Source organism: Balaenoptera musculus, chromosome 5 (assembly GCF_009873245.2).
Source record: "Balaenoptera musculus isolate JJ_BM4_2016_0621 chromosome 5, mBalMus1.pri.v3, whole genome shotgun sequence".
Lineage (NCBI taxonomy): Eukaryota > Metazoa > Chordata > Mammalia > Artiodactyla > Balaenopteridae > Balaenoptera > Balaenoptera musculus.
In genome coordinates, this window is record NC_045789.1 from 29,294,124 (window position 1) to 29,319,965 (window position 25,842).

At 38.4% G+C, this 25,842-nt stretch overlaps 1 protein-coding gene across 1 annotated transcript in view; it reads left to right on the plus strand.

Moving 5' to 3' along the window:
- Positions 1-25,842, plus strand: part of EDNRA (endothelin receptor type A) — a 61,320-nt gene that overhangs the window by 29,005 nt on the left and 6,473 nt on the right. The window contains exons 3-5 of the mRNA XM_036853736.1: positions 5,507-5,634; positions 18,612-18,810; positions 23,028-23,180. Of these exons, the coding sequence (XP_036709631.1) occupies positions 5,507-5,634; positions 18,612-18,810; positions 23,028-23,180 (480 nt within the window). The remainder of the gene's footprint in view (positions 1-5,506; positions 5,635-18,611; positions 18,811-23,027; positions 23,181-25,842) is intronic.

Consider the following 25,842-nt stretch of genomic DNA (forward strand, 5'->3'; position numbering starts at 1 on the left):
GGTATGAGAACCACCCCATTTAACAAATACAGGAATGAGACATAACAATGGGTAAGTGGCTTACCCAAGGTCACTGTTGCTAACAGATAAATCTTGTATTTGAACCTAAGTCTTATGAATTGACAGTCTAAGTTGATTTTAAGGAAAGAACAGCCTTATTTCATAATGCCAAGCTGGTGAGGCCTGGGACATTAGGCCTGGGACATGAGAGTCGTGCATACCAGTTAGGTCACCTGCTACTGAGCTGTACCTTTCTATATTGATGGCTTTAGGCACTATCGGCATGAGAGGGGTGCAAACTACATGGCCCCAAGCCATTATGATTTTTTATTTATGTCTATATTATATTCTGTTTTCTGCTCATCCTGCACTATCTGGCTGTCAACTATCTATCAGTTTTTTACTGATCATGGCATCTCTAGAGCAGAGGTTCTCAAAGCAGACTAGCAGCATCAGCATCACCTGGGAACTCCTTAGAAGTGCAAAGGCATGGGCTTTCCTGGTGGTGCAGTGGTTAAGACTCCGCCTGCCAATGCAGGGGACACGGGTTCGAGCCCTGGTCCGGGAAGATCCCACATGCCGCGGAGCCACTAAGCCCATGCGCCACAACTACTGAGCCTGCCCTCTAGAGCCCACGAGCCACAACTGGTGAGCCTGCATGCCACAACTACTGAAGCCCGCGCGCCTAGAGCCGGTGCTCCGCAACAAGAGAAGCCACCGCGATGAGAATCCCGCGCACCGCAACAAAGACTAGCCGCCGCGCATAGCAGTAAAGACCCAACGCAGCCAAAACAAGTGCAAAGTCTCAGGCCCCACCTCAGACCTACCGAATCAGGAGCTCGGGGCAGGGGGCGCGCAGCAGTGTGGTTTAATAGGCCCTCAGATGACGCTGAACCTGCTGAAGCTTGAAAACAAGTGTGCTAAAGCAGTGATTCTCAACCTTGGCTGTACATTGGAATCACCTGGAAGCTTTAAAAACTTCCGGGCTTGTGCCCCAACTCCAGAGATCCTGATTTAATTGGCCTAGGACAGGGTTTTTCACCTCAGCGCTACTGACATTTTGGGCTAGATAATTGTTCATTAGAGGTCCTGGCCTGTGCATTGCAAGATATTTAACAGCATCCCTGGCCTCTACCTACCAGATGTTAGTAGCCTCTCAACAATTTGTAATAACGAAAAATGTCTCCAGACGTTGCCAAATGTTCCCTGGGAGACAAAGCACCCCACAATGAAGAGCAGTCATCTAGGGTCATGGCCTGGGCATTGGTATTTTTAAAAGCTCCCTCAATCATTCTAATGTACAGCCAAGGCTGAGAACCATTACTCAGGAGGGTTTGTATTGATGAGTAGCTTTGGATGTGCAATGCACAAATAACAGAACCATTTAAAAAGAACAATAAAAATGGGTGTAAAGTAAAAACAAATCAACCTGCGGGGAAGACTCAGACCGTTCGCCCGTAAGTCAAGGACGTGAACTTCAGGGCATAAATTTCACAGCAACCATTTGGCGCCTTACATTTTTGCTTACTCGTTGTCAGGTACGTTCCAGAAAGCTGACATAAGCAGGTACGTTGTACATACTATCAATAAAAGATCACAACTAAGTAGAAATTGCTTTGTACCATATATAGTAGTGGCCAGACATCCTGCTTTTGGATCTAGTCATTCTAAAAACAGGGTGCTTATTGGTGGATCATGTGGTACAAGTCCTTAGGTAAATCTGTTTCGACAGGTTTAAAAATGCAGCCTACCAATTTTATGTTGATTTTTCCACAATCCGAATCAGCCACACAAATACAGAATTTCTACATTAATTTGTGCCATTTAGTAGTGCTTTAGTTTTCAGGTGGAGATCAGGACTTTAATTACGTTTCAGCTGAAGAAAAGTCCCCTCAGAAAAGTCCTAAAGCAAAATCCATGCTCAGCAGATGACCCTCTGCTGCCTAGGTTGCCCTCGGCTGTTCCTCTGTGGTCCACTTGAGAACCCGATTGGACCATAGGACGGGCGTCATCTTCAGGTGCCTGCTCTGTGGCTCTTATCAAGCTGGACAGTCTCAGCACAAAGGGAGGGCTCTCCGAGCAAAGTGTTTGGCAGCCCCTCTTTACCGTGGACTTTTCAACAGAACTGTATTCTCCCACCTCCTCCAACAACTAGTTGAACGGTGCATTGTTTGTTTCAACATAAAGAGTGGAAATACTACTTTCAGATACTGTTAAATGACTTTTAAATAGAAAGTAAATTATAAGGTGAATGTGTTTTCTGTGGAAAATTGGTGCTATCAAATTTCAAAATGTGAAAATATTTCCCTGAATTAGTGAGTTGAAATCGTTAATTTGTTCAACACCTACTACATACGAGGTACTGTGTGCTGCCCTTGGAAGTTATAAATATGAGGGTTACATAAAAGCACAGACCCTCTTATGGCAAAAATAAGCTATGTCTGCTCCAAGGTTCCAGATTTACCCTTGAACCAATCCGACTTGTTAGTCTGTCAGACTGGGTTGGTTTTTCTTTCAATGAATTGATATTAGCTTGTTAACAATAATGAAATCAACTAGTTCTTTTACCATGGTCTGTTTATGCTAAGCAGTTCTTTATCTTTTCCTATCCTAGTCTAAGTGGTTTTCCTCAACGTGCTTTTAAAAAATCAAAACATTTTAATTAGGCAATAGAACTGCTTCCCAGAAGTCTGCTCTAGGAAACAAAATCATAAAAGACTGCTGAAAGGTATTATTTCCATAATGTTCTGATTTTTTAAAAAAACAAACAAACAGGATTTATGTACATAGGGAGTTTTCCGGAAGAAAACACAATTTATAATTAACAGTGGTTGCCTTTGGGCAGGGAATTAAGGGGTCTTGAATAGAAGGGAGACTTAACTTTTCATTATACAAGTTTTTATACAGCTTAACTTTTACCATTTTAAATATTGTATTTTCCATTTTAAACGCTAATAAATAACAGAAAGGATACATTTCCTGTAGTCTTTCATAAGCTCCAAAATGCCTCTTCTAAATAAGAGAAGAATAGGTGAGCTATACTCTATGTCTCTTTGATGTCTTCCTTTTGTATATGTTTTCTTGCTAAGACAGAGTGGGCTGAAAGGAGTCTTTGAATCTAAGATTACTCCAATATTGGTTCCATGAAAGAGGTTAACAAGCAGGTCCTACTTGGGATTGGGTAGTTAAGCAGGGCCTCTTTGAGGAAGCCAGCTTTAACCAGAAAGAGAAGTTGCCTGCAGGTAGGACCCTAATTTCCTGCTGGCAGCATGAGAACGGTTACTATCCATACATCCCTTGAGAATGAAGTGGATATACGTCAGGGATGTCTACACTGTGATTGTACCTTAAATTTTTTTCCAATGATTTCTTTCATTCTCCTTTGTCAGTAATTCCCAAGAAGAATCAATGCTGGCAAAGAAAAACAAAAAAAAAATAGAACAACAAAAATAACCAAACATCTATTTGTGTCAAAGAAAGACAATTCTGTGATCTATTTGGTGCTCACCAATTCCATGATATCTTTCTCTTGAGTGCTTCCTTTACACCTAATCCTAATTAAAAGTTTAAGCAAGCATGAAAAAAAAAATATTTCAATTGAGATTGGAAGGGCCTGAAACAATACATGCTCTGTCGTGGGTTCTCCCAGATCATTTTTCTTAGCACTTGTTACTTAGACCTGCACGGGATTTCAGAGTCTCCCTTGTTAAGCCAGAAACATCCTTTTCTTTTCTCTCATTGTTGGATGTGTGAATTGGGAAATCCATCCACATAGATTTCAGGATCCTCTGTCTCCGGGAATGAACCAACCATAACAATTCAACTGTTCCAAAACTTATCCTATAACAATCCTTACACATTTTAATTACATCTCTCTAGTCTTTAGTGGAGAATTACAGTTCTGGGACAAAATACTAAACTCTCACTGTGTACAAAAGTAATTTTCAGGTTTTCTTTTTAGGGGGTGATTCATCTCAGAAATAATGTTTTATGTGTTTACTTGCATCAGGCATTCATAACTAGCAATCAGCAATGGTATAATTATTTTCTAGCTTCATGAGAACTGTCAGAGTTTAGGGCAGTATTTCTGTGAAGAGCCCACTGGTTGTCCTTGGACAAAGGGATTTATGGAAATTCTGAGAAGACACCAATCAAGACCAGTTAGAGTGAGAGGAAGAAGAGACCAGCGGTAGGGCTGGATTGAAGGAAAAGGTCTTTTAGAAAACTACTCAGAAGAAGGGAAATATGTTTGAAAACCAAAAAGAGAGAACATCAGAATTTAAGTCAAACAGGATCTTAGCCATAAAAAATAGAATTATAGATAGCCCTATGTTACTAAACTCTCAAAATGCATAAGTTCTGATTTTGTATTTCTCGGGTAATAGTTTCCTGTCCTCTTTCCATGGACTCATATTAATGACCACGCCAACCATGAAATTAAACCTTACTCTTTTAGAAATGGTAGAACGAAATTGGAAGGTCAACTTAGAGTTACTATGGCGATAGGTACTCTGCAAAACAAAGAAGTTTGTCAAGTTAGTACAATATTATTTCCTATTGAGTGGAGTAAGTTTAAATTCTGAGTCACTAAGCAAACATAAGAAAGGACATCAATACCATTTTTACTCTTGAAAAGGCATCATAGATATTCAGCAGAGACTTCCTCCTTTTAGGTAGCTGAGCTATTATTTAAGGCCATGCTTCTAGTACGATACCTAATCAGATATCTCTAATTAGATATCAGCAATTCACAGAGGATTTATGTTCTTGCTACTCACCACAGCCCCTAGAGGGTCATCACCCTCTCCCTGGAACAAAAATTTCAAATTGTCAACGTGGAAGAATAGATGTCCCTGCAAATGCTACAAACAGGTCACAGTAACCACATTTTCTTGTATGATAAAGGAAAATCTGAGCCTAAATAAAGATAGGCCACTGGTGTCACACCTGCTGAAGCAGGGCAGCAAGTTAAGCATGGAGGAAAAGGTGAGTTTCAAGTGGCTTTAGCTGTTAACCAGCCGGCAAAGCCAGTACATTCTAAACCACTTCATTTTCCCAGTATTCTCCAGAACATCTTATTCAGAGCTTTGGCTGATTGTCAGGAGATAATATAATCTCCCAATGCCACTAGCTGAAACTGATTCATTTTACTCAGGATTTAGTAAGACTCGATCAGAGATGACTGCCTGCTTCTCAATTAAGCTGTCATCCAAACCCCCAAATTTTGCTCCTCTTTGAAAATTAGGCGGCGTGACTACTTCCTATAAGATCAAAGTTTTATCTCTTGTTATTATATTTATCACTCTCCACATTGTTCAGGATTAAAAAATTGCTGAGGCTTTAAAATATGAAAAAAAATGATGATAATACTCTATTGCTACCACACTAACTGAAAAGCATAGTGAACAATAAAATTTAGAAGTTTGGAAGCCTAATTAGAAATATAAGTGTCCGTGTATCCTATGCTGGCTCTGCCATTTCTTACCATGCTCTTTCCTTTTTTCAGCTGCTGGCTGGGCGCTGGCCTTTTGATCACAATGACTTTGGCGTATTTCTCTGCAAGTTGTTCCCCTTTTTGCAGAAGTCCTCAGTGGGGATCACCGTCCTCAATCTCTGTGCTCTCAGTGTTGACAGGTAACGTGGTTCTTTCCCTTTACTCTGTTGTTGGGTTTAGAAAAGCAGTTTTCTCAGAAAGAAGAGAACTCGAGGAGCCTTGAGAATTGGTGTTCAAGACAGTTGTTCATTAGTTCCCAGGAATGAAAATACTAGCAATCTTGCTCTACTGTTTAGAATTGCTTTCCACAGTTGCTGATTACCAGCCATCTTTGGTTCAGGCAACTTGTACCGAGAGCATTTCACCAACTATATCCGTTTGACATCCTTATGGCAACGAAGGAAAAAGGAACATGTTAGATGGAATGAATGTTGGAAAAGGAAATTCTAGGACATCCAAATTCTGTATTTTCAATGGTAGATTTCTCATTAGAAAAAAGAAGATACTGTTCAATTGTATTTCTAATGCTTGATTAGTTGAACTGAGTGGTGAGTACTCAGAATTATGTTCTAATCTATGCTTTTCTGAATACCTGAAATGCTTCCTAATTTTTAAAAAGAGGACAACAGAAGCACCCCTTGATCCAACTCTGAAAAAAACCATCAAGTATCTCAGAGTCTTTCCAGAATTCTTCTCAAACATGGATGTCAAGGCGTCAAGAAAGAAGTCCTTCTGAATTCCATGAACTTCTAGAAGGTATTTTCTATACCTTCTAATTTTCATAGCAGGAATTATAAAAAATGAAGTTAGGAACTCTATAACACGTTTTGTGGTGCTTTTTTATATTGAAAATAATCCTTTGCAAATGCTGTTTAATGTCCTATTTAGGTGGTTTACCTACAATTTAGAAGAGGTTTTCATTTTTCCTTTCACACTCTGACAATCACTTTATCAGAGCACCTAAGTCCCATCATCATAGAAATAAAAGGCCCACTTTCTTAAAGAACATTTTAGTGTTTACAGATATTCTATTATTTATCGTTAACAATTAATTTTCAGGACCAAAAGTGTTATTGTTAAAACATAAAAATACTCATTCCATTGGTAGTAGAGAATTATAATGGTATCCTTGTTATAAATTTATGGTTATAATAATTGTGAAACACTAAACAAAATGTTTAGTAGTGTTATTAAAAATAAATTTATTGCTGAAATTAAAACAAAAAAAATTCCATTAGTAGTTTAAACTGCAGTAATGCTATTGACAAAAATGCTACCACTGCAGTGGTAAACACAAAGATCAGAAATAATTTCATCACCTATTAGTAGGATTCACAGTGATTCCCAGGAAAACCTGAGGTCTACGTAGTTTTCTTCTGCATCATATCAGATGTTAAGGGCTGCTGCATAAAAATATTTACATACAATAGATGGCCACTGTATCACTTTCACTTGACAAATAATAGATTATGCTACTTGTGACCATGTCCTAAAAACTTGAGCAAGCATTTATAATCTGGATTTTATTCACTAATGAATTCTCATTCTGCTGTTCCCACTCCTAGCACCCCAATAATATCATTTCCTCTTGTATCTAAAGTATTGTATTATCTAAAAATTAAAGTCATTAAATTATATCTATTATATTACTAATACATGAAAAATTTTTCCTACCTGTATTTATCAAGTTGTATATTTAGAGATGTAGCTAGGTATTTTCATTATAATATCCAATTAAATTTTAAATTATAATATAACTCTAAAACCCATATGGGGAAAAGAAATAAGAAAATAATCATGACAATTTTAAAAAGAATTATGTTTCCTATACGCATATTCTTCCTATATGATATTCTTAAATGTTATAAAGCTACAGTTTTAAAACAATGTGGTACACACACATAAACACATTGACAAATCAATGGGAAAAACAGAAACAGGTGTCAGAGTGTACAAGAACATAATATAGGCTGAAATCACTTTAATGGGGAAAGGAAAGATTCATCAATAAACAGTACTATGTACCATCTGGGGGAAAAAACATGTTAAAGTCTTATTTTGTACTATATATCAGTAATAATATTTATAATTATTACCATTTATTGAGTATTAGTATGTACCAGGCCCTGTTAAAAATACTTTCCAGAAATTATTTTATTTAATCCTTATAACAACACCTGTGATGGTGCTATAATTATCCCCATTTTACAGATGAGGAAGCTGAGGTCGAAAGGGCTTAATCAAGGCCACTTGGCTACTAAGTTTTGGAGCCATAATCAAATAAAAGTAGTGTGTGTTCTTAACCACTATGCACAAGCATGCAAAAACTCAAACCATAGAGCAATAGAAGAAAATAAACCAATATGTTTCTGATCTCTAGAAAAGGAAGACTTTTTGAACCTAAAGTGGATGGTAGAAAATCTGAATAAAACTATAAACGCATTTCAGGACATAAAATTTTAAAACGTGAATATCAAACATTCATAAAATTAAAAAACAAATAAATAAAGCAGTAATCCAGGGAAAATATTTGCAGCAAAACTACAACATGTTAATATTCTTGGTATTTAAAGAAGCCATACAAATAGTAATTAAAATCTTACTACTTCCATATAAAAAGGGCATGAGTGTAAAAATCACCAAAGAAGAAATTAGAATGACTAACATATGAATCATGTTCACGTTATCAAAGAAATTCTCATTAAAAGGCATGTTTCTCAAAATCTGGTGGTAGTAGGGAATTGAACAGCCCTTCAAGAAACTAAAGTCCTACAAATGTTTTTGCCTTCTGACCCCGTAATTACAATTTTTACGATCAATTCTATGGAAATGATCCAAAGTTTGAACAAAGAAGTCAGGTACAAAGATGTTCCTTACAACAGCGGTCCCCAACCTTTTTGGCACCAGGGACCGGTTTCATGGAAGACAATTTTTCCATGGACCGGGGTGGGTGGGGGATGGTTTCGGGATGATTCAAGTGCATTACATTTATTGTGCACTTTACTTCTATTATTATTACATTATAATATATAATGAAATAATTATACAGCTCACCATAATGCAGAATCAGTGGGAGCCCTGGGCTTGTTTTCACTTGCCACTCACTGATAGGGTTTTGATATGAGTCTGCAAGCAATTGATTTATTATGGTTTCTATGCAGTCAAACCTCTCTGCTAATGATAATCTGTATTTGCAGGCACTCCCCAGCGCTAGCATCACTGCCTCAGCTCCACCTCAGATCATCAGGCATTAGATTCTCATAAGGAACACGCAACCCAGATCCCTCGCATGCACAGTTCACAGTAGGGTTTGCACTCCTATGAGAATCTAATGCCGCCACTGATCTGACAGTAGGCAGAGCTCAGGCAGTAATACGAGCAATGGGGAGCGGCTGTAAATACAGACGAAGCTTTTCTCGCTCACCTGCCGCTCACCTCCTGCTGTGCAGCCCTCTTCCTAACTGGTCATGGGCTGGTACCCGTCCATGGCCCAGGTGTTGTGAACCCCTGCTTTACAAGATCATTTAAAGAAAAAGTTGAAAGCAGTCTTGTATTAGGGAAATGGATAGGGATGAAATGCAATTTATATGTATAAGTATATGAATATAAAATTCCTTGAAAGGAATATGATAAATAGTAGTAGTAGTTATGTCAAAGGATAGAGTAACAGGCATAACATTCTTCTGCAAGCAGAAAACAACTTATAAAAGTTTATTTTATTTTCTGTGACCCATTTTCCTTATTTACTTCATGCTATTCCCTACATTTTATTTTTCTCATTTGCCCAGCTCATTCCTATGACCTTTATTTTAAATTAACACTAATTTCCTATGACTAGGTAGCTCTAAAACACAAGCATATGTAGGCCTGTGTGTGTGTGGAGAAATACATGTACATGCCCAGCTCAGAGTTACTTCCATGCCTACTCTTGCCTTTACAAAAGCACCATCAAATTTGGGAAAACAGCATTTTATTTAAAAAATTAAACTTTGTCCCAAAGTTTAGGTAAAAATAGGATGATAATGAGTTTTAGGAAAGGGTCACTCAGTGTTCTAAGAAAACTGCACCTCCGAGGAAACATCTAACCAAACCCAGACAAGGACAGCCCATGACAAACAAGAATGAAAAACAGGAGAAGGAAGACAAGGAAGATGCTTGGCTCCTATAAATAGTAAAACCTTTTTTAAGGCAGCTGGGTATAATCCTCTGAGAAGAGAGGCATTGATGAAAAGAGAGGCCAAGGAGAGGAAAGAATTTGCTTGGTTTGATAAGAAATATAGGCAACTTTTCATCCCTGCAATATATTTTCTTGTTACAAAAATTAGAGTATATGCTCTGAATAGTGTTATGTGCCATGGTATAGTGGTCCCTTTTGTAGTTCGTATGAATCTATTTAATAAATTTTTTTCTTGATTGAAAAATACTTTAGGGCACTTATTCCTCAGTGATATACTGTATCATGAATTATCCCTAGATTAAGAAGCATAATTCATAATTTAGTTCAACAGAGAGACTCAGCAAGAAGGGTAAGATGTACAGACATGAAGAATCAGTCCTGGCTGCTGTTCTTTAGGAGTTTCCATGGTTGTGAAGACAATGACCTGGGAACCAGGGAAAAAGAAGTGCAGAAGGGAAGTGCTCAGGCAGTTGGATTCCCCAGCCACCTAAATCATCAAAACCCTCCATTCCTTCTCTAGCTCACCTTGTTCTGCTGCCTCTTTCTTCCTTGGGGGAACCTCAGAGGACGATCTTGCTGAGCTTCAATCTCCCCAGTATAAACCTTACCTGTAGGCAGGGAGAAGGGGGTGGTGGGAGATGATGGGATGGAGAAATGGAGGGATTAGGTCACAGATTCCTGTTTCTGGTGTAGGGATACCTCACCCACACCACGTCCTCCCATACCTCATGCATGGAGAAAAATTAACTCAGTGTTCAATCACAAGCTGTCAGTTATGTAGCACATGAAATGTTCTTGGTTTGAAAAAAGAAAGAAAGAAAAAAGAATGTCAAGCATTTATTTCATTAAGACTTAACCTCAGTTTTAGATCAAGGAGAAGAACCGTTTTAAAATTCCACTTTCGCCAAAATCTGCCTGAATCCAGGAGGTTTTTTCTGGGTAATCAACTCACCGTCCTTTGTTCCCTGGGTCCTTTCTTTATTATTTTTACATTTCATTTGGTACTGACTCTCAACTTTGGGACCGGTATGTAGGGAATCTATTTTGACATTTCTATTTCAAAAGCTTTCACACTAGAGAATGAATCATTCACACTTGATTTCTGAAGATAAGATACAATTTGCTTTGAATCTTGATTCGGTTGCATAATATTCTTCTAAAAATAAGAAAATGCTTTTATTTAAAAAAAAAACAAAAAACAAAAACAAAAACAAAGCAAGGAGTAAAAAGAGGGAAATTGGAACCTGTTACGAAACGATTTGCAACTTGGGAATCCCTGCCTTCATTCTATGAGCTGAATCAAATTACGGCCCAGAAAGAGTTCCCGTGATTTTTTTGGATTTGTTTTTTAAATATGATGATTATCTCTCATTTCAGAGTTGTTGTTTTTGAGGGAAAATAATGAATGTAACTATTCATCCAAGTTTTATACAATTTCTCCATTACTTCATTGATTGCTCAGTGAATACTAATACTTTAGGATCAAAGAAAAAGTCTAGCTTCCTCACTCCAGGCTTTTAATCTGAATAAGGTAAACAAGACAGAGAAAGTGCATCCCTTGTACCAGAATGGGACTTCCCATTGTTCATTTCAACTATGGACTTGTCTTATTAAAGCTTTTCACTAATTCTTCCTCAAATCTATTATTTATTTTTATTTCACATCATTAGTTACTTAAGAATAAGATAAAACAGGAATTTCAGAAAAAGACTGGGGCAATCTAGAAACAAATTTTGACCTCTGTCCAAGCTTTATCAGTGAAATAGTTCTGTCTAATGCTAAAGCAGTATACTTCTAAAATGAATGAATTTTTCCCAACAAAACATGAATAACCAGCCATTACCAATAGTGCAAATAGGTATTCTTACCTGCCATAAGTGACAAGCTTTACAAGTTACTCTGAGTTTGTTTCAGGGGGGAAAAAAGAAGGGGCAGGGATTGGGAAGAGGAATTCAATGCTATTCTTTGTGAGGTTAACAGTCATGTTTAAAGTAGAAAATGATGGGGGTCAGACCAGTAAAAAAGGTCTGGGTACAGCTCCAGATTGTACTTAAAAGTTGCCTAGGGAAAGAGGCTGTGAAAAGATATAACTCTTTTAACAACTACTCCAGATGATGTGTAATTAGATACCTGGGAAAGTTGTAAGGATCCATTACTAACGCACTTTGATTTGCCTCAAACTCAAAGCCAGTTCTTCATCCCTCATTTCCAGTAATTGCTTAGTGGTCTCTATGATATTCTCAAAGGTTTATCCTAACTCAAGAAAGCATGGAAGTGATATTCTAAAAAACTTCATTTTTACTTAGACTTGGGCTTGGTTTCTCCTTATTCTCCTGGTGCTATGATTTTCCTTTCACGCTGGGTGTAGGGCAACTTGTGATCTCATTTGGGGGTCTGTTCCCTGTCGCACATAGTTATTCGTTCTTTTCTCTTATTTCTATTGTCAAGATCAGGTGACTGGTTAATCTTGCTACCTCATTTTTCTTTGATAACAAACTACCCCCAAACTTAGTGGTTTAGAATGACCACCATTTTCTTATTATCTGACCATGTTGTGGGTCAGGGACTTGGGCGGTTCTTCCGCTCCTTGTTACTTCGACTGCGGTCTCACGGTGGAGTTCAGCTGGCCGCTGAGCTTGCTTCATGGGTCCAAGACTCACATGACTGGCCCCTTGGCAAGAACAGCTGGACATCTGAGCTCAGCGGAGCCCATCCCCCTCTCCGTGAAGTCCAGGGCTGTTCAACACCCCTCCAGCGGGCTCAGGGCTCCAGGGTGGGACCTGCTGCTCCATTCAGAGGCCAGGCATGAAACTGACAAAGCATCATTCCAGCTGCGCTCAGCTGGTCAAAGGAGCCACAGGCCAGCCCAGATGAAGGACCCAACTGAAGAAATGACCAAATATCTGCAGCTATCTTTCTTTTTTATTATTATTAATTTTTCTTTTGTTGTTGTTGAAGTATAGTTGATTTATAATGTTGTGTTAGTTTCTGGTGTAGAGCAAGGTGATTCAGTTATACATATATAAATATATATCCTTTTTCAGATTCTTTTCCATTATAGGTTATTACAAGATATTGAATATAGTTCCCTGTGCTATACAGTAGGACCTTGTTGTTTATATATTTTATATATGGTAGTTTGTATCGGCTAATCCCAAGCTCCTAAATTATCCCTTCCCCCCCTTCCCCCTTTGGTAACCATAAATATGTTTTCTATGTCTGTGAGTCTGTCTCTGTTTTGTAAATAAATTCATTTGTATCATTTTTTTTTAGATTCCACATATAAATGATATCATATGATATTTGTCTTTCTCTGACTTACTTCACTTAGTAATCTCTAGGTCCATCCATGTTGCTGCAAATGGCATTATTTCATTCTCTGCAGCTATCTTTTTTTTTTTTAACATCTTTATTGGAGTATAATTGCTTTACAATGGTGTGTTAGTTTCTGCTGTATAACAAAGTGAATCAGCTATACATATACATATATCCCCATATCTCCTCCCTCTAGCGTCTCCCTCCTACCCTCCCTATCCCACCCCTCTAGGTGGACACAAAGCACCAAGCTGATCTCCCTGTGCTATGCAGCTGCTTCCCACTAGCTATCTATTTTACATTTGGTAGTGGATATATGTCCATGCCACTCTCTCACTTCATCCCAGCTTACCCTTCCCCCTCCCCGTGTCCTCAAGTCCATTCTCTGCATCTGCGTCTTTATTCCTGTCCTGCCCCTAGGTTCTTCAGAACCTTTTTTTTTTTTTTAATTCCATATATATGTGTTAGCATACGGTATTTGTTTTTCTCTTTCTGACTTACTTCACTCCGTATGACAGACTCCAGGTCCATCCACCTCACTACAAATACCTCAATTTCGTTTCTTTTTATGGCTGAGTAATATCCCATTGTATATATGTGCTGCATCTTCTTTATCCATTCATCTGTCAATGGACACTTAGGTTGCTTCCATGTCCTGGTTATTGTAAATAGAGCTGCAATGAACATTGTGGTACATGACTCTTTTTGAATTATGGTTTTCTCAGGGGATATTTCCAGTAGTGGGATTGCTGGGTCATATGGTAGTTCTATTTTTACTTTTTTAAGGAACCTCCATACTGTTCTCCATAGTGGCTGTATCAATTTACGTTCCTACCAACAGTGCAAGAGGGTTCCCTTTTCTCCACACCCTCTCCAGCATTTATTGTTTGTAGATTTTTTGATGATGGCCATTCTGACCGGTGTGAGGTGATACCTCACTGTAGTTGTGATTTGCATTTCTCTAATGATTAGTGATGTTGAGCATCCTTTCATGTGTTTGTTGTCAATCTGTATATTTTCTTTGGAGAAATGTCTATTTAGGTCTTCTGCCCACTTTTGGATTGGGTTGTTTGTTTTTTTGATATTGAGCTTCATGAGCTATTTGTATATTTTGGAGATTAATCCTTTGTCAGTTGCTTTGTCTGCAGATATTTTCTCCCATTCTGAGGGTTGTCTTTCCGTCTTATTTATGGTTTCCTTCCTGCAGCTATCTTTTAATCCACTTCACCTGGCTTCTCTTTAAAGTTCTTCCTGCTGGCGTTTTGCCCCCACACCTCTGTATGGCAATTGGTTTGCCTAACACATAGGAGACACAAATCATAAACAAACATTACAAAGGGTCACATTTGCTCAGTTAAAGATGTGCAGACATAAAGATATAAGTGCCACTTTACCTTATGGAAGTGGCAAAACTGAAGAAAAATAAATTTTAATGAAGGCAAGCATTGACAGGCACTTAGGAGGAACATTTTTTAAAGGTACTTAAGCTACTTTTTCATTCCCTTGATTTAGTAATGTCACTCAAGATAATTAACCCAGGAAAATCATTCAAAAAGAAAAAAAAATCTGTATGTGCAAACATATTTATAGGCATGTTATCCACAACCTTGAAACACTAGAAATGATGTGATCATAGGAGGAAGATTTAGGTAAATTGTATCAATATCTTGTTATACTGGGTAGCCATGAAATTAATAAATGCCATGCCTATGTAGAAACATGAAAAGCAAATAAAGCCAAAAACAAAATTGTAACTGACAAGATTATAATATAATTATATTCAAACGATACTTATGAGATTAGAAGTGGTCAAAGAATAAGAAGAAATGAAAATAGATTTTGCTGAAGTGATCTTTTGAATTGAAGTTTTCTTTTACACTGTTTTAAAGTACATTCAACAATATTTATTTTCAGTTTAATGAGTTTCCCAGATCATACCTTAAAGATTCAAAGACATGCATTAAATGCCTCTAGCCTTGAAAACATGTAAAAATCTATTTATAGCCATATACAGTAACAAACATCTTTACATAAACAAAACATGTAATTTATTCTTGTATTTTGGCATGTCACATGACAGAGTTCACAGTGGTGTCATGGGAAAAGACTCCCCTGGGACTTGGCAGACCAGAGCCCCGGCCCAGGCGCCCCACATTCACTGGAGACCAGGCAGAGGACTTGGTGACACACCCTTCCTCAGGTTCCCAACGAGAACACAAAGGGAGAAAGATCAGCCCAGAGGTCCTGCTTGGTTTTAAATTATTGTGTTCTAGGATTCTGAAAGTATTAGCTCTTTATCTGTTGCCTAATTCAGGACTGGCTTGAAAAATAAGAAACTCTTTGGAATGTATATTGGCTTTGGCCAATAAAGACAAATGCATGGTAAGGAAACAAACAAAGAAAGATGCTTAATTCAACAGATATTTATTCAGCACCTATTGTTGTAGGTCTTGTGACCAACATGCAAGATGTCTGCCCTATGGAGCTTATATTCAAAAGGGAGAGGTGGGCATAGACCATAAACAAAATAAATAAGTAAAATATTTGATTGGTCCGATAGTAGTAAGTGCTATGGAGAAAAATAATCAGGCTGAGTGGGACAGGGTACATCTGGAGGGGAATCTGGCAGTTTTAAATAGGGTATTCAGGGAAGGCCTCTGTGAAAAGACACCATTGCGTAAAGATCTGAAGGAAGTGAGGAGGCAGCTCTGAGGACACCTGTAGGCATCCCCATTGGGGTGGGAACCCATTGGGGGATCTGAGCAGAGGGGTGACATGATTGGCTTACATTTTAACAGGCTCACTCTGGTTGCTGTGTTCAGGGCAGACTGCAGGAGGGCGAAGTGGACACAGGGAGACCAGTTAGGAAGCTATTACAATAATCCAGGCAGGTGGTAACTGGCGAGATGGTGAGAAGTGGTTGCATCTGGATACATTTTGAAGGAAAATGTCGCAAGGTGTGCTAAAGAACTGGATGTGTGGTGGAAGAGAAAAAGAGGAGGGAAGGCTAACTTCAAAGTTCTGGGCCTGAGATGGTAAAGACTAGAGAGAAGGCAAGGAAGGGGGCAAGGAAGAAGACCAGGAGTCTGGTTTGGGTGAGTTTCAGTGCCTATTAGATATCCAAGTGGAAACCTCAAGTAGGCAGGTGGATATACAAGTCTAGAGTTAGAGGTGAGGCTCTAGGCTAGAGTTATAAATTTGAGAATTAATTATCAGCATATAGAGAGTTTAAATGATACTAAAGCCATGAGACTAGATGAGATCACAAAGAGAGAGGGTGTAGATAGAAAAGAAAAGAGGTGCAAGGACTAAGGAGAAATCCAACACTAAGAATTTAAGGCGTGGGCATGATCCAGCCAAGGAGATGAGATGGAGTGGTCAATCCCATCAGCAGAATGTGGTCAAAGCCAAGTGAGGAAAGCATTTCAAAGAGGAGGGATTAATTCCGGAAAAGTTTCTGTTGGCAGGCTGTTCATAATCACACCTAGTAAGGAGAACATATTGTGTATTATCTGTTGTGTCATTATCACCCAAATAGAAATCATTTTGGGAACATCCAGTATTTCTTATTTTCCACACCTTTCTGCACCTCCATCATCACAAGGGAGTGTTTCTAATCACTCTTATGGTTGTTTTCTCATCTCATGGAGATGTTATCAAGATCAGTGTGATTACAGATGGGAAATATTCTAATTCTCAGTCATGTGGGTTAATGAAGGAGCAGACTGATTATGAATCATTTGCTCAACTAGGCACTAAAAATTACTTCTATTTATTTTTAAATGTTGAATTCACATTGGATTATAGATATGTAATATTCTGGGAACTCATGGGCACATTATAAAATGACGCTGGTCTGTGAATATATTCATCATTAGAACATGTAGATCACATTTTCTTTCTAAACCACATTTTATCTCCAATCCTGCCTAAGAAATCTGGCTTTCTCTCTTAAGAGATAACGTGTTTTATTTACATCACCTTTCCTGATAAGAGGAGGGGAGAAGAAACAGATATAACTCACCGCCAGCCTTGGGATATAGACATTCTGTCTCCGTTCCTTTTAGCTTTTACTGGACATCAGGCTGCCAGTCTAATAAGGCAGCAAAGAAAAGTAAACAGAAATAGAAAGCAGAATATATAGCAGTCTTCATCCCACTGGTAATAACCATAAATTTTAAAATGCAATGTTGGCTACATCGTAAAAGGATTTTCTTGGTCTGTTTGCATAGCTGTATTTTATTCCATTCTGAAGTAATCTGGACTTTTTCAGAGATTCTTATTGTACACCAATCTTATTTACCCTAAAAATCTTTTGCAAAACATTTCTCCAGCAAAGTGTGCTGTATATATGCCACGTGGCATCATTGTGCATACCAAAACTATAGGTTCTAATCTACAGTGAAGAACAAGGTAGCATAATTCCTAGGACTTGTGTTTTCACAGGTGTACCTTTTAGTTGTACTGAGACAGAACACTAACTATAAATGATAGGGGCTCATTTTGGTGGCTATAGGTAGCTTGTATCTTGCCTTGGCGTTGCTGACTAATCTTTCCCATTAAGCTGCCTGGCCTGCAAACCCATGTGCACCTGTCTCAATGCCTCGGTCTGTTTTACAGCCTTCTTCTGGCACTATCTAATGAAAGCTATTAAAAGAGAATGTTTCCTTTCCATTACAACAGCAGCAAAAATTTCAAGAATGAAGTCACAAAAATACTGTACCACAGGTCCCTTCTTAATAGTAAGTCTGAAAGCAGTTAGCACCAGACCATCACCTCAGGTCAAAGAGCATAGAGTTTCTGAAACCAAACGTTCTTCAGACTTAACATTTAAATGTGATTATTATCATAAAATATTAATGTAAAATATAAGGCAAACACAATTTCTTAATGCCAGTTAGTGCTTTGATTGGCATGATTGTTCAGTTATATTTATATCCTATGCTTCTGTATGAACCATTCTTTTCTATTAAACTGTAAACCCTAAAGTTTAGGAACCAAGCTATCTTTAGCTCAGTTTTATATAGTCTAGCACAGGGCCATATGGGAGAGATATAGTTATTCTTTGACATTTTCAAATATAATTATTATAAATATTTATTTACTAAAACAGCCACCTGGTACAAGCCCACTGTGATCATATTTTGAGGGTAGAGGAAGAGGGAAAACAATGGAATATCTATGGTCACTATTAACTTAAGGATATCTAGATCCACTTCATAGATAATATTTCAAGTTTTTTTAATATAGAAACAGAAATAAGACATTACCATAACAAGTACCAGCAGCTTTCACTACCCCTTCCATCATCCAATTTTCCCCCCAGCTTAATAAACATAGCACACCCATCTCTGCTGCCACATCGTAAATTCTCATGAGATTTCGATAGGCCCCAAATGAAGATCTCAGACTCAGGCCTGCCAGCCAGTTGAACTCCAAATGGGTAGAACTTTTAATAGCCCCACTTGTTTTTCACACCAGGACTCACAGAAAATTCCTAAAAAGCTAATGGTTGGTCACTGGCCAAAGGAAGGATCTTTCCAGCATTTATAATTTTCATTTAATTGAAATAAACTTAAAATTTCCTAACCACTTGGTGCCATCACCCCCCCCCCTTTTTTTTAGGTACAGAGCAGTTGCCTCCTGGAGTCGTGTTCAGGGAATTGGGATTCCCTTGGTCACAGCCATTGAGATTGTCTCCATCTGGATCCTTTCTTTTATCCTGGCCATCCCCGAAGCAATCGGCTTCGTCATGGTGCCCTTTGAATACAAGGGTGAACAGCACAAAACCTGTATGCTCAATGCCACGTCAAAATTCATGGAGGTATGAAAAGTTTAAAGGAAATTAATTGGGGAGGGGAGAAGGTCTTCATTTACCATCACCAAGATTTGTTGATATCTCTACACTGCCGAGTGTGGTTTACTCTGTTAGTTCAGTCAAATATTCTTTAATTGCATGAAAAGCAGATGTTAAACCAGGGCTTAGCTTCTTCAATAAAACAACTATTTTGTTTTGACTCTTGTATTATAGCACAACTGTAGACACAACTATTGCTCTGCACCAAACAACTCAGAATTCTGAAACAGATTTACTAAGAAAGAGAGATTGATGTGTATGCATGTAGTGCTATTTGTTTTGATAATAAGGAATACAGCACAATTTCCATCTGACAGACACGCTGATGCTTATTTGATGTTACTTGGGGAAATGCGCATTGCTCACACAGTTTTTAAAGACAGATTTACTAATTCAAAGTAGGAAGTCATTCTCATGTGTGCTTATGTTAGTACAGATTCTGTCTAATATACAAATAATATAAATTTTTTAAATTTTTTATTTTATTTTATTTGGATTTTTTTCTCTTTTTTAAAAATATTTATTTATTTATTTTTGGCTGCATTGGGTCTTCGTTGCCGCGCACGGGCTTTCTCTAGGTGCAGAGAGCAGGGGCTACTCTGCGTTGTGGTGCGCGGGCTTCTCATTGCAGTGGCTTCTCTTGCTGCGGAGCACGGGCTCTAGGCGCGTGGGCTTCAGTAGCTGTGGCACGTGGGCTTCAGTAGTTGTGGCTCACAGGCTTAGTTGCTCCACGGCATGTGGGATCTTCCTGCACCAGGTCTCAAACCCGTGTTCCCTGCACTGGTAGGCGGATTCTTAACCACTGCACCACCAGGGAAGCCCCAAATAATACAAATTTGCAGAACTTTTTTAAAAAGCATTTTAGTGTAACAAATTCAATTGTTGCTTAATACACCTGACCGCATTAATGTTTCTGAAAAGCTTAATTACATAACTGAGAGTATTAGGAAACACATTTAAAACGCATATTTCCTCTGCAAAACTAGTCACATGTAGAACGAGGAGGAAAACCAAGAATAATTATTTCTCTTAAATCAGCATAATTTAGTACTTTGATGTAAGTTTCATGCAGTTCAGATTCCACATTTAATCATTTACAGACATCTTAAGGTATGTTTTCCTTCCATGGAAATTCACAAAATTAGTGGTTTTACAGTTGACCAGTTATCCTGCTTGGAAATTCTTGTTTCAAAATTAAAAGTGCTCATGAACACAGCCAAACTAGCAACCTTAAAATTAAAGTCTTCTGCTGATCTACTGACTTTTTTATGAAGTCAGCCTCCACAGTGAAAAGCAAAGTAGTAGGAGGCTATCAGAATTTGGGCAGTGTGAATGAGCAATCTAGAAAACCCTGACTAAAACATTAGAGAGAAGAGGCTCAACATAAGAAGGAACTCACTGGGAATTTCCTGGTGGTCCAGTGATTAGGACTCATGGAAGTCATGGGTTCAATCCCTGGTCAAGCAACTAAGATCCTGCAAGCCGCACAGTGTGGCCAAAAAAAAAAAAAAAAAAAGAACTTACTGACCATTCCAGCTGGACAAAATGAAATGGGTTTCTTCACAAGGACGCATCTCCTTTCTAGACATGAAGCTAAGAGTAGCTGCCCTTCAGGCTGGCGGGGGTGTTGTGGCCAGTGGGCACCCGGAGGGTTGCAGTATAGGGTATGAGTTTGAACTGATGATTTTGAAGATTTCATTCCAAGTCTAAAGTTTTAGGATTCTCTTTCCCCTCCTGTTCTCTTGTTCTAATGTGATTCCCCCTCTTTTTCCACTCTTTCCTCCTCAACTTTGCTCTAACCTAGACTGGAGGGAGGTCCCTCCATACCCTTGCTGGTGACATCAGTTCAAAAGAAATGCGTGACCCCATTCTCGACAGGCCTCTACCATGGAAGGGGCAGGGAACTCCATCCAGTCCCCTCCAGGTAGGGTCAGCTTCCAAGCCCTCCGCAGCTGCTTCAGGCAGTCACACCCAACCAGCAATGCACCCAGAAGAAGGGGGTACAAAGGAAGGGGGTCCTCCAAGGAGTGTTTGTGTTGCACTTAAATGAAGAGAGAGTCCTTCTGATTTTTTAAGTTCACTACTAAAATCTTTCTACAGTGTGATGTGAATAGGAAAATATTTGTATAAACAGATTTGAATAAACCAACTCCTTTGGGAGTCTGCAGTTAACCTGAGGCTAGAATTCAGAGGTTTGTAAACTTGAATGGAAAGGAAATTACATGTTTATTTTCATTAACTTCTAACTGAAATTTATCATTTCCTTCTAATATGAAAGTAGGCAACAAACCACAGTAGTATTTAGCGGTACCATGCTTTTTTCACTAATAGAAATAACAGACATTTCATACCACATAACAGTTGTATAATCTCGAAATATCGTTTACATTCATCATTGCTTCTACATTCTGTTAGAACCACCATTAGATCTGTGATTTAATTTGTTAATAAACACATATATTACTACATCAGAATTTTCTTTTTCATATTTTGATATCTGTGTTTTGATGTAATTGGTTTCCATTGTAATCTTGCATATTTTATTTCATGCACATAAAAGTATTATTCTCAGAAAGAATTACAGTCTACACCAGAAGGCGATCTATGGCATAAAAATATTTAAGAACCCCTGCCCAGAACTTTTTTTCCTCAGGAACAATTTAAAGAATATTTTAATAGACATGTTATAAATGCAGCCCACTGGGCCTCTTTCTATATTCAGAAACTCTCCAGTTTTTCACAGAGCAGTGTGATTATTTTTTACTGTGGGAACTGAGATATTACAGGAGGCTGCATTATCCTTAGTAAATAAACAATCTGGAGAAACAGCATAAGAAAAGGAACAGCATTTCTTCCCAAGCTGGTGATTAATTTAGTGGGACGAAGAATTTAGATGTAATTGTCTAATTTCCATTTTTACTGGGTATTATATTTTCTCTTTCAAGAACACATAAAACTGAGTAATCCTGGTATTTACAAATCCTGTCCTCAGGGAGATAATGCTCAGTATGCCTTCAGATAAGCTACACTGCCTCAATAGTTTCCAGGTGGTAAGTATTAAAAGAGAGCGAGAAAGGGCACAGTTATTGATGGCTCAAACTGGCTGGCTGCGAGGTCACATAGCAGACATACCAGAAAAAGGGTTAATTCCCAGTAACCAAAACTCCACAGATAAGCCATTCATAACCCTCACTGTTTCCAAAGTAGATAGGCACATTAAGTACACTCTAACCAAAATAGTCAGAAGCAAACCAGGCATTAGCAAAATGTTGAGAATCACCAACAAAGATAAGAGTCTGTATGTCTCAAAATCATGTTTTATGAGCTTTGGAAGGGAACCCTTTTTATTGATTAGGGCTCTGGCACTGTGTCATTAAAACCAACTTCAGTTTATTCAAAATATCTTTGTTGGGATAATTTTGTAAATTTATTTTATTGAAGTATAGTCGATTTACAATGTTGTGTTAATTTCTGCTGAACAGCAAAGTGATTCAGTTATCCATATATATACATTCTTTTTCATATTCTTTTCCATTATGTTTTATCACAGGATATTGAATATTGTTCTCTGTGCTATACAGTAGGACCTTATTGTTTATCCATTCTATATATAATAGTTTGTGTCTGCTAATCCCAAACTCTTAATCCATCCCTCCCTCCCCACCCCCGCCGATAACCACAAGTCTGTTCTCTATGTCTGTGAATCTGTTTCTGTTTCATAGATAAGTTCATTTGTATCATATTTTAGATTCCACATGTGAGATCATATGATATTTGTCTTTCTCTTTCTGACTTACTTTACTTAGTATGATAATCTCTAGGTCCATCCTTGTTGCTGCAAATGGCTTTATTTCATTCTTTTTATGGCTGAGCAATGTTCCATTGTATATTCATCTGTCAATGGACATTTAGGTTGTTTCCATGTCTTGGCTATGGTGAATAGCGCTGTTTGTCAGGATAATTTTTAATGCAATTTCTTTGTGTGCTATTATAACGCCAAGATAATGTTGGAGTTTCCAATTTAGTTGTTTTGACTACCACCTCCAAGCCCATTACCACAACCAGAGAGCATGAATATACAAACATATCTGCAAGCATGAAAATGTTGAAGCCACCAGAGGCGTTGTACAGCTAATTTTCATTATAATGCTCCTCTTCCTCTCTCCCTTCTCTTCTCTTTCCAGTTCTACCAAGATGTTAAGGACTGGTGGCTGTTTGGGTTCTACTTCTGCATGCCCCTGGTGTGCACCGCGATCTTCTACACCCTCATGACTTGTGAGATGCTAAACAGAAGGAACGGCAGCCTGAGAATCGCCCTCAGTGAACACCTGAAACAGGTAAATCTAATAAGATCATGAAGATGTGGCCAAGACTGTTTTGTCCTTGACAACAAAAGGCCTATGAATACTGTATTTCGCAGATTTAGCCTGATTTCCTAAAAAAAAAATACTGTCTTGTTTGTCTGTATGTCTTGTTTTCTTTAGAGTATTAGGCATTTCTTCTGTGAAGTAGGGATCCGACCTGTGAAACAGGTGGCCCTGCGGGCAGGGCCCAAACAGAGAGAAACTATTCATTTATTTTGCCAAGAGTGTATCAAACATGCGTGTTTGTGATTAGCAGTTCGTTGAACTGGGGTTGGAACTGTGCCAGGACCAAAAATGAAGTATATGACTTTCTCCACTAGCAGGCTTTGCAGTCTTGTTGTGGAAATAAAACACAAACATGAAAAAATTGGAAAATAGAATCACAAGTTGTGGTAAAAAGTAGCCTTTGCTATAGAAAGCCAAGGAGGATATGAGATAAAGTCAGGGAGAAATTGTATGAGGGGGATTGAACTGTTCATGGAGGATAAATGGGTTCCATGGGGAAGAAAAGGAGGACAGAGGGCATTTCAGGTGGGTGGACAGGGGTCTAGTAGAACACAGCATGGGCACCATGCATTTGGGGAACTGGAAAAAAAGATGGACCTCATTAGAGCAACATCTAAGGTAAGACTCATGATAGGAAACGGGATTGGGTACATAAGAAGCCACATTTTGGAGGGCCCAAAGTTCTAGAAGAAACCTGAAAGTGTCATTAGGATGCTATTGGTCCTTCCCAGGCAGGAAACAGAACAGATAAAACTGTGACGCTTATATTTGCTAGCTCTGTGACATGGGCAAATTGCTTAATCTCTCTGAACTTCTAGTTCTTCAGAAAATGTATATAATAATACCTGCACTTTTCTGTATAAATACCAACTTAATTTTGAGTCTTAAAAATTTTTAATGAAAGGTATATAATAATACATCAAAGGGATGACCTAATGCATGTGCGGTGTCTAATAGAACCCAACTCATAGTTTAGTCAGAAAATGTTGATATATATTAATTCAAAGAGTAAAACTAGGACTGTGGGTAAGTTTTCAGTTTCAACAGACAAGTATGTAAGGACGACGAACCACACCAAAAGTTAATGTGAGTTGTTGACGGAGCCTGGAAATCTGCCCTGTATGATGACCATAAAACAAGCATCATTCTTCATCGGCAACTCTTTTCAACTAGAGGACTGATTTTTTTTGAGCATCAGCTCCCTATCTATAAATTGGACATAATAATATATGAATCAGTGTTATTATGAGAATCAAAGGAATTAATGTGCAAACACATACTTTATAAAATCTAACATTTTATACAAATGGTAGCTATTATCTTCTATTATAATTTAACAGGAAAATTATCTTGAGACACTTTAGTATGTATGACATCATCCAGGCATGAATGTTTCAAGTACTCCAGATGTGAAACATATTAAGCAATTATTATGGCTCATTTCTGCAATGAAGATAACTAATTAGAATAGATTTGTGAAAAACAGTGTTTTAAAATGTTGACTTTGCACTAGCACCACGATTGAGCCTATTTAAGGTATGAGTGGCAACTGCTCTGAAAATAATTGAAGCGGGTTTGGGAGCAGTAATAAGATGCTGCTGCTTCGCATTTTCACAGCGTTTTTTAAAGTTTTTAAAGAGCATTTCCATGTCCTTTTGGTATTTGATTCCTCCAAACACCCTGTGAGATAAGCTGGACAGGCATTACCCTTATTATACAGGTGTTTAAGAGATTGACTCAACCAAATGGAGATTAGAACCCAAGACTTGGTCCCCATGCAATAGACATTCCCTCGTATCTCACTCAAAGCTAGAGCAGGTTCTAACAGCAGGAGAGCAAGCCCGGCTGGAAGGCCTTCAAGTGGGATGGCAGGGGAGCTAGCTCAGAGTGAAAGACCCTGCCAACCTGTCCAATATCCAATATGGCTTTTGGTCTTGCTTCTTGTGTGGTTTTCTCGAATTTCTCTTCATTATACCAACAATACCTTTTATCAGTTAGGGATTGTGTTTGGATGCTGGTAGCAGAAAACCCAAATTAACAGGGAGTAGACCAAGTCGGGGTTTATCTTTCTCCCATGGCAAGAAGTTCAGATGTCATTGGCTCAGTGGTCAAGGGACTCAGAAGCCAGGGTTCTGCTGGTGTACTGACCTTTCCGTTTTTATTGGAAGACAGCCGCTATAGCTCTACCATTATATCTTCTATCCAGGCAGCAAGAAAGGGAAGAACACAGATCACATTAGTGTGTGTGCACCAAAGGAGTATACCCTACTTTTTTTTTTTTTTTGGCCACGCCCCTCAGCATGTGGAATCTTAGTTCCCCGACCAGGGATTGAACCCGTGCCCCATGCACTGGAAGATGAGAGTCTTAACCACTGGACCACCAGGGAAGTCCTATCCCCCACTTTTAAGTAGCTTTTCCAGAAACTCCACACAACGATTTCTACTTAATGTAATTGGTAAGAACTATGCAGATGAGGAGGCCAGGCTCTCGTGCTGCCATGACAAAATCAAGGATCTGACTGATAGTAATAAGGAAAACAGAAGAATGGATATTGATTAACCAAATATCAGACTGTCATGGCAACGTATTTTTTTCTAAGTTTTTTTTTTTTATAAATTTATTTATTTA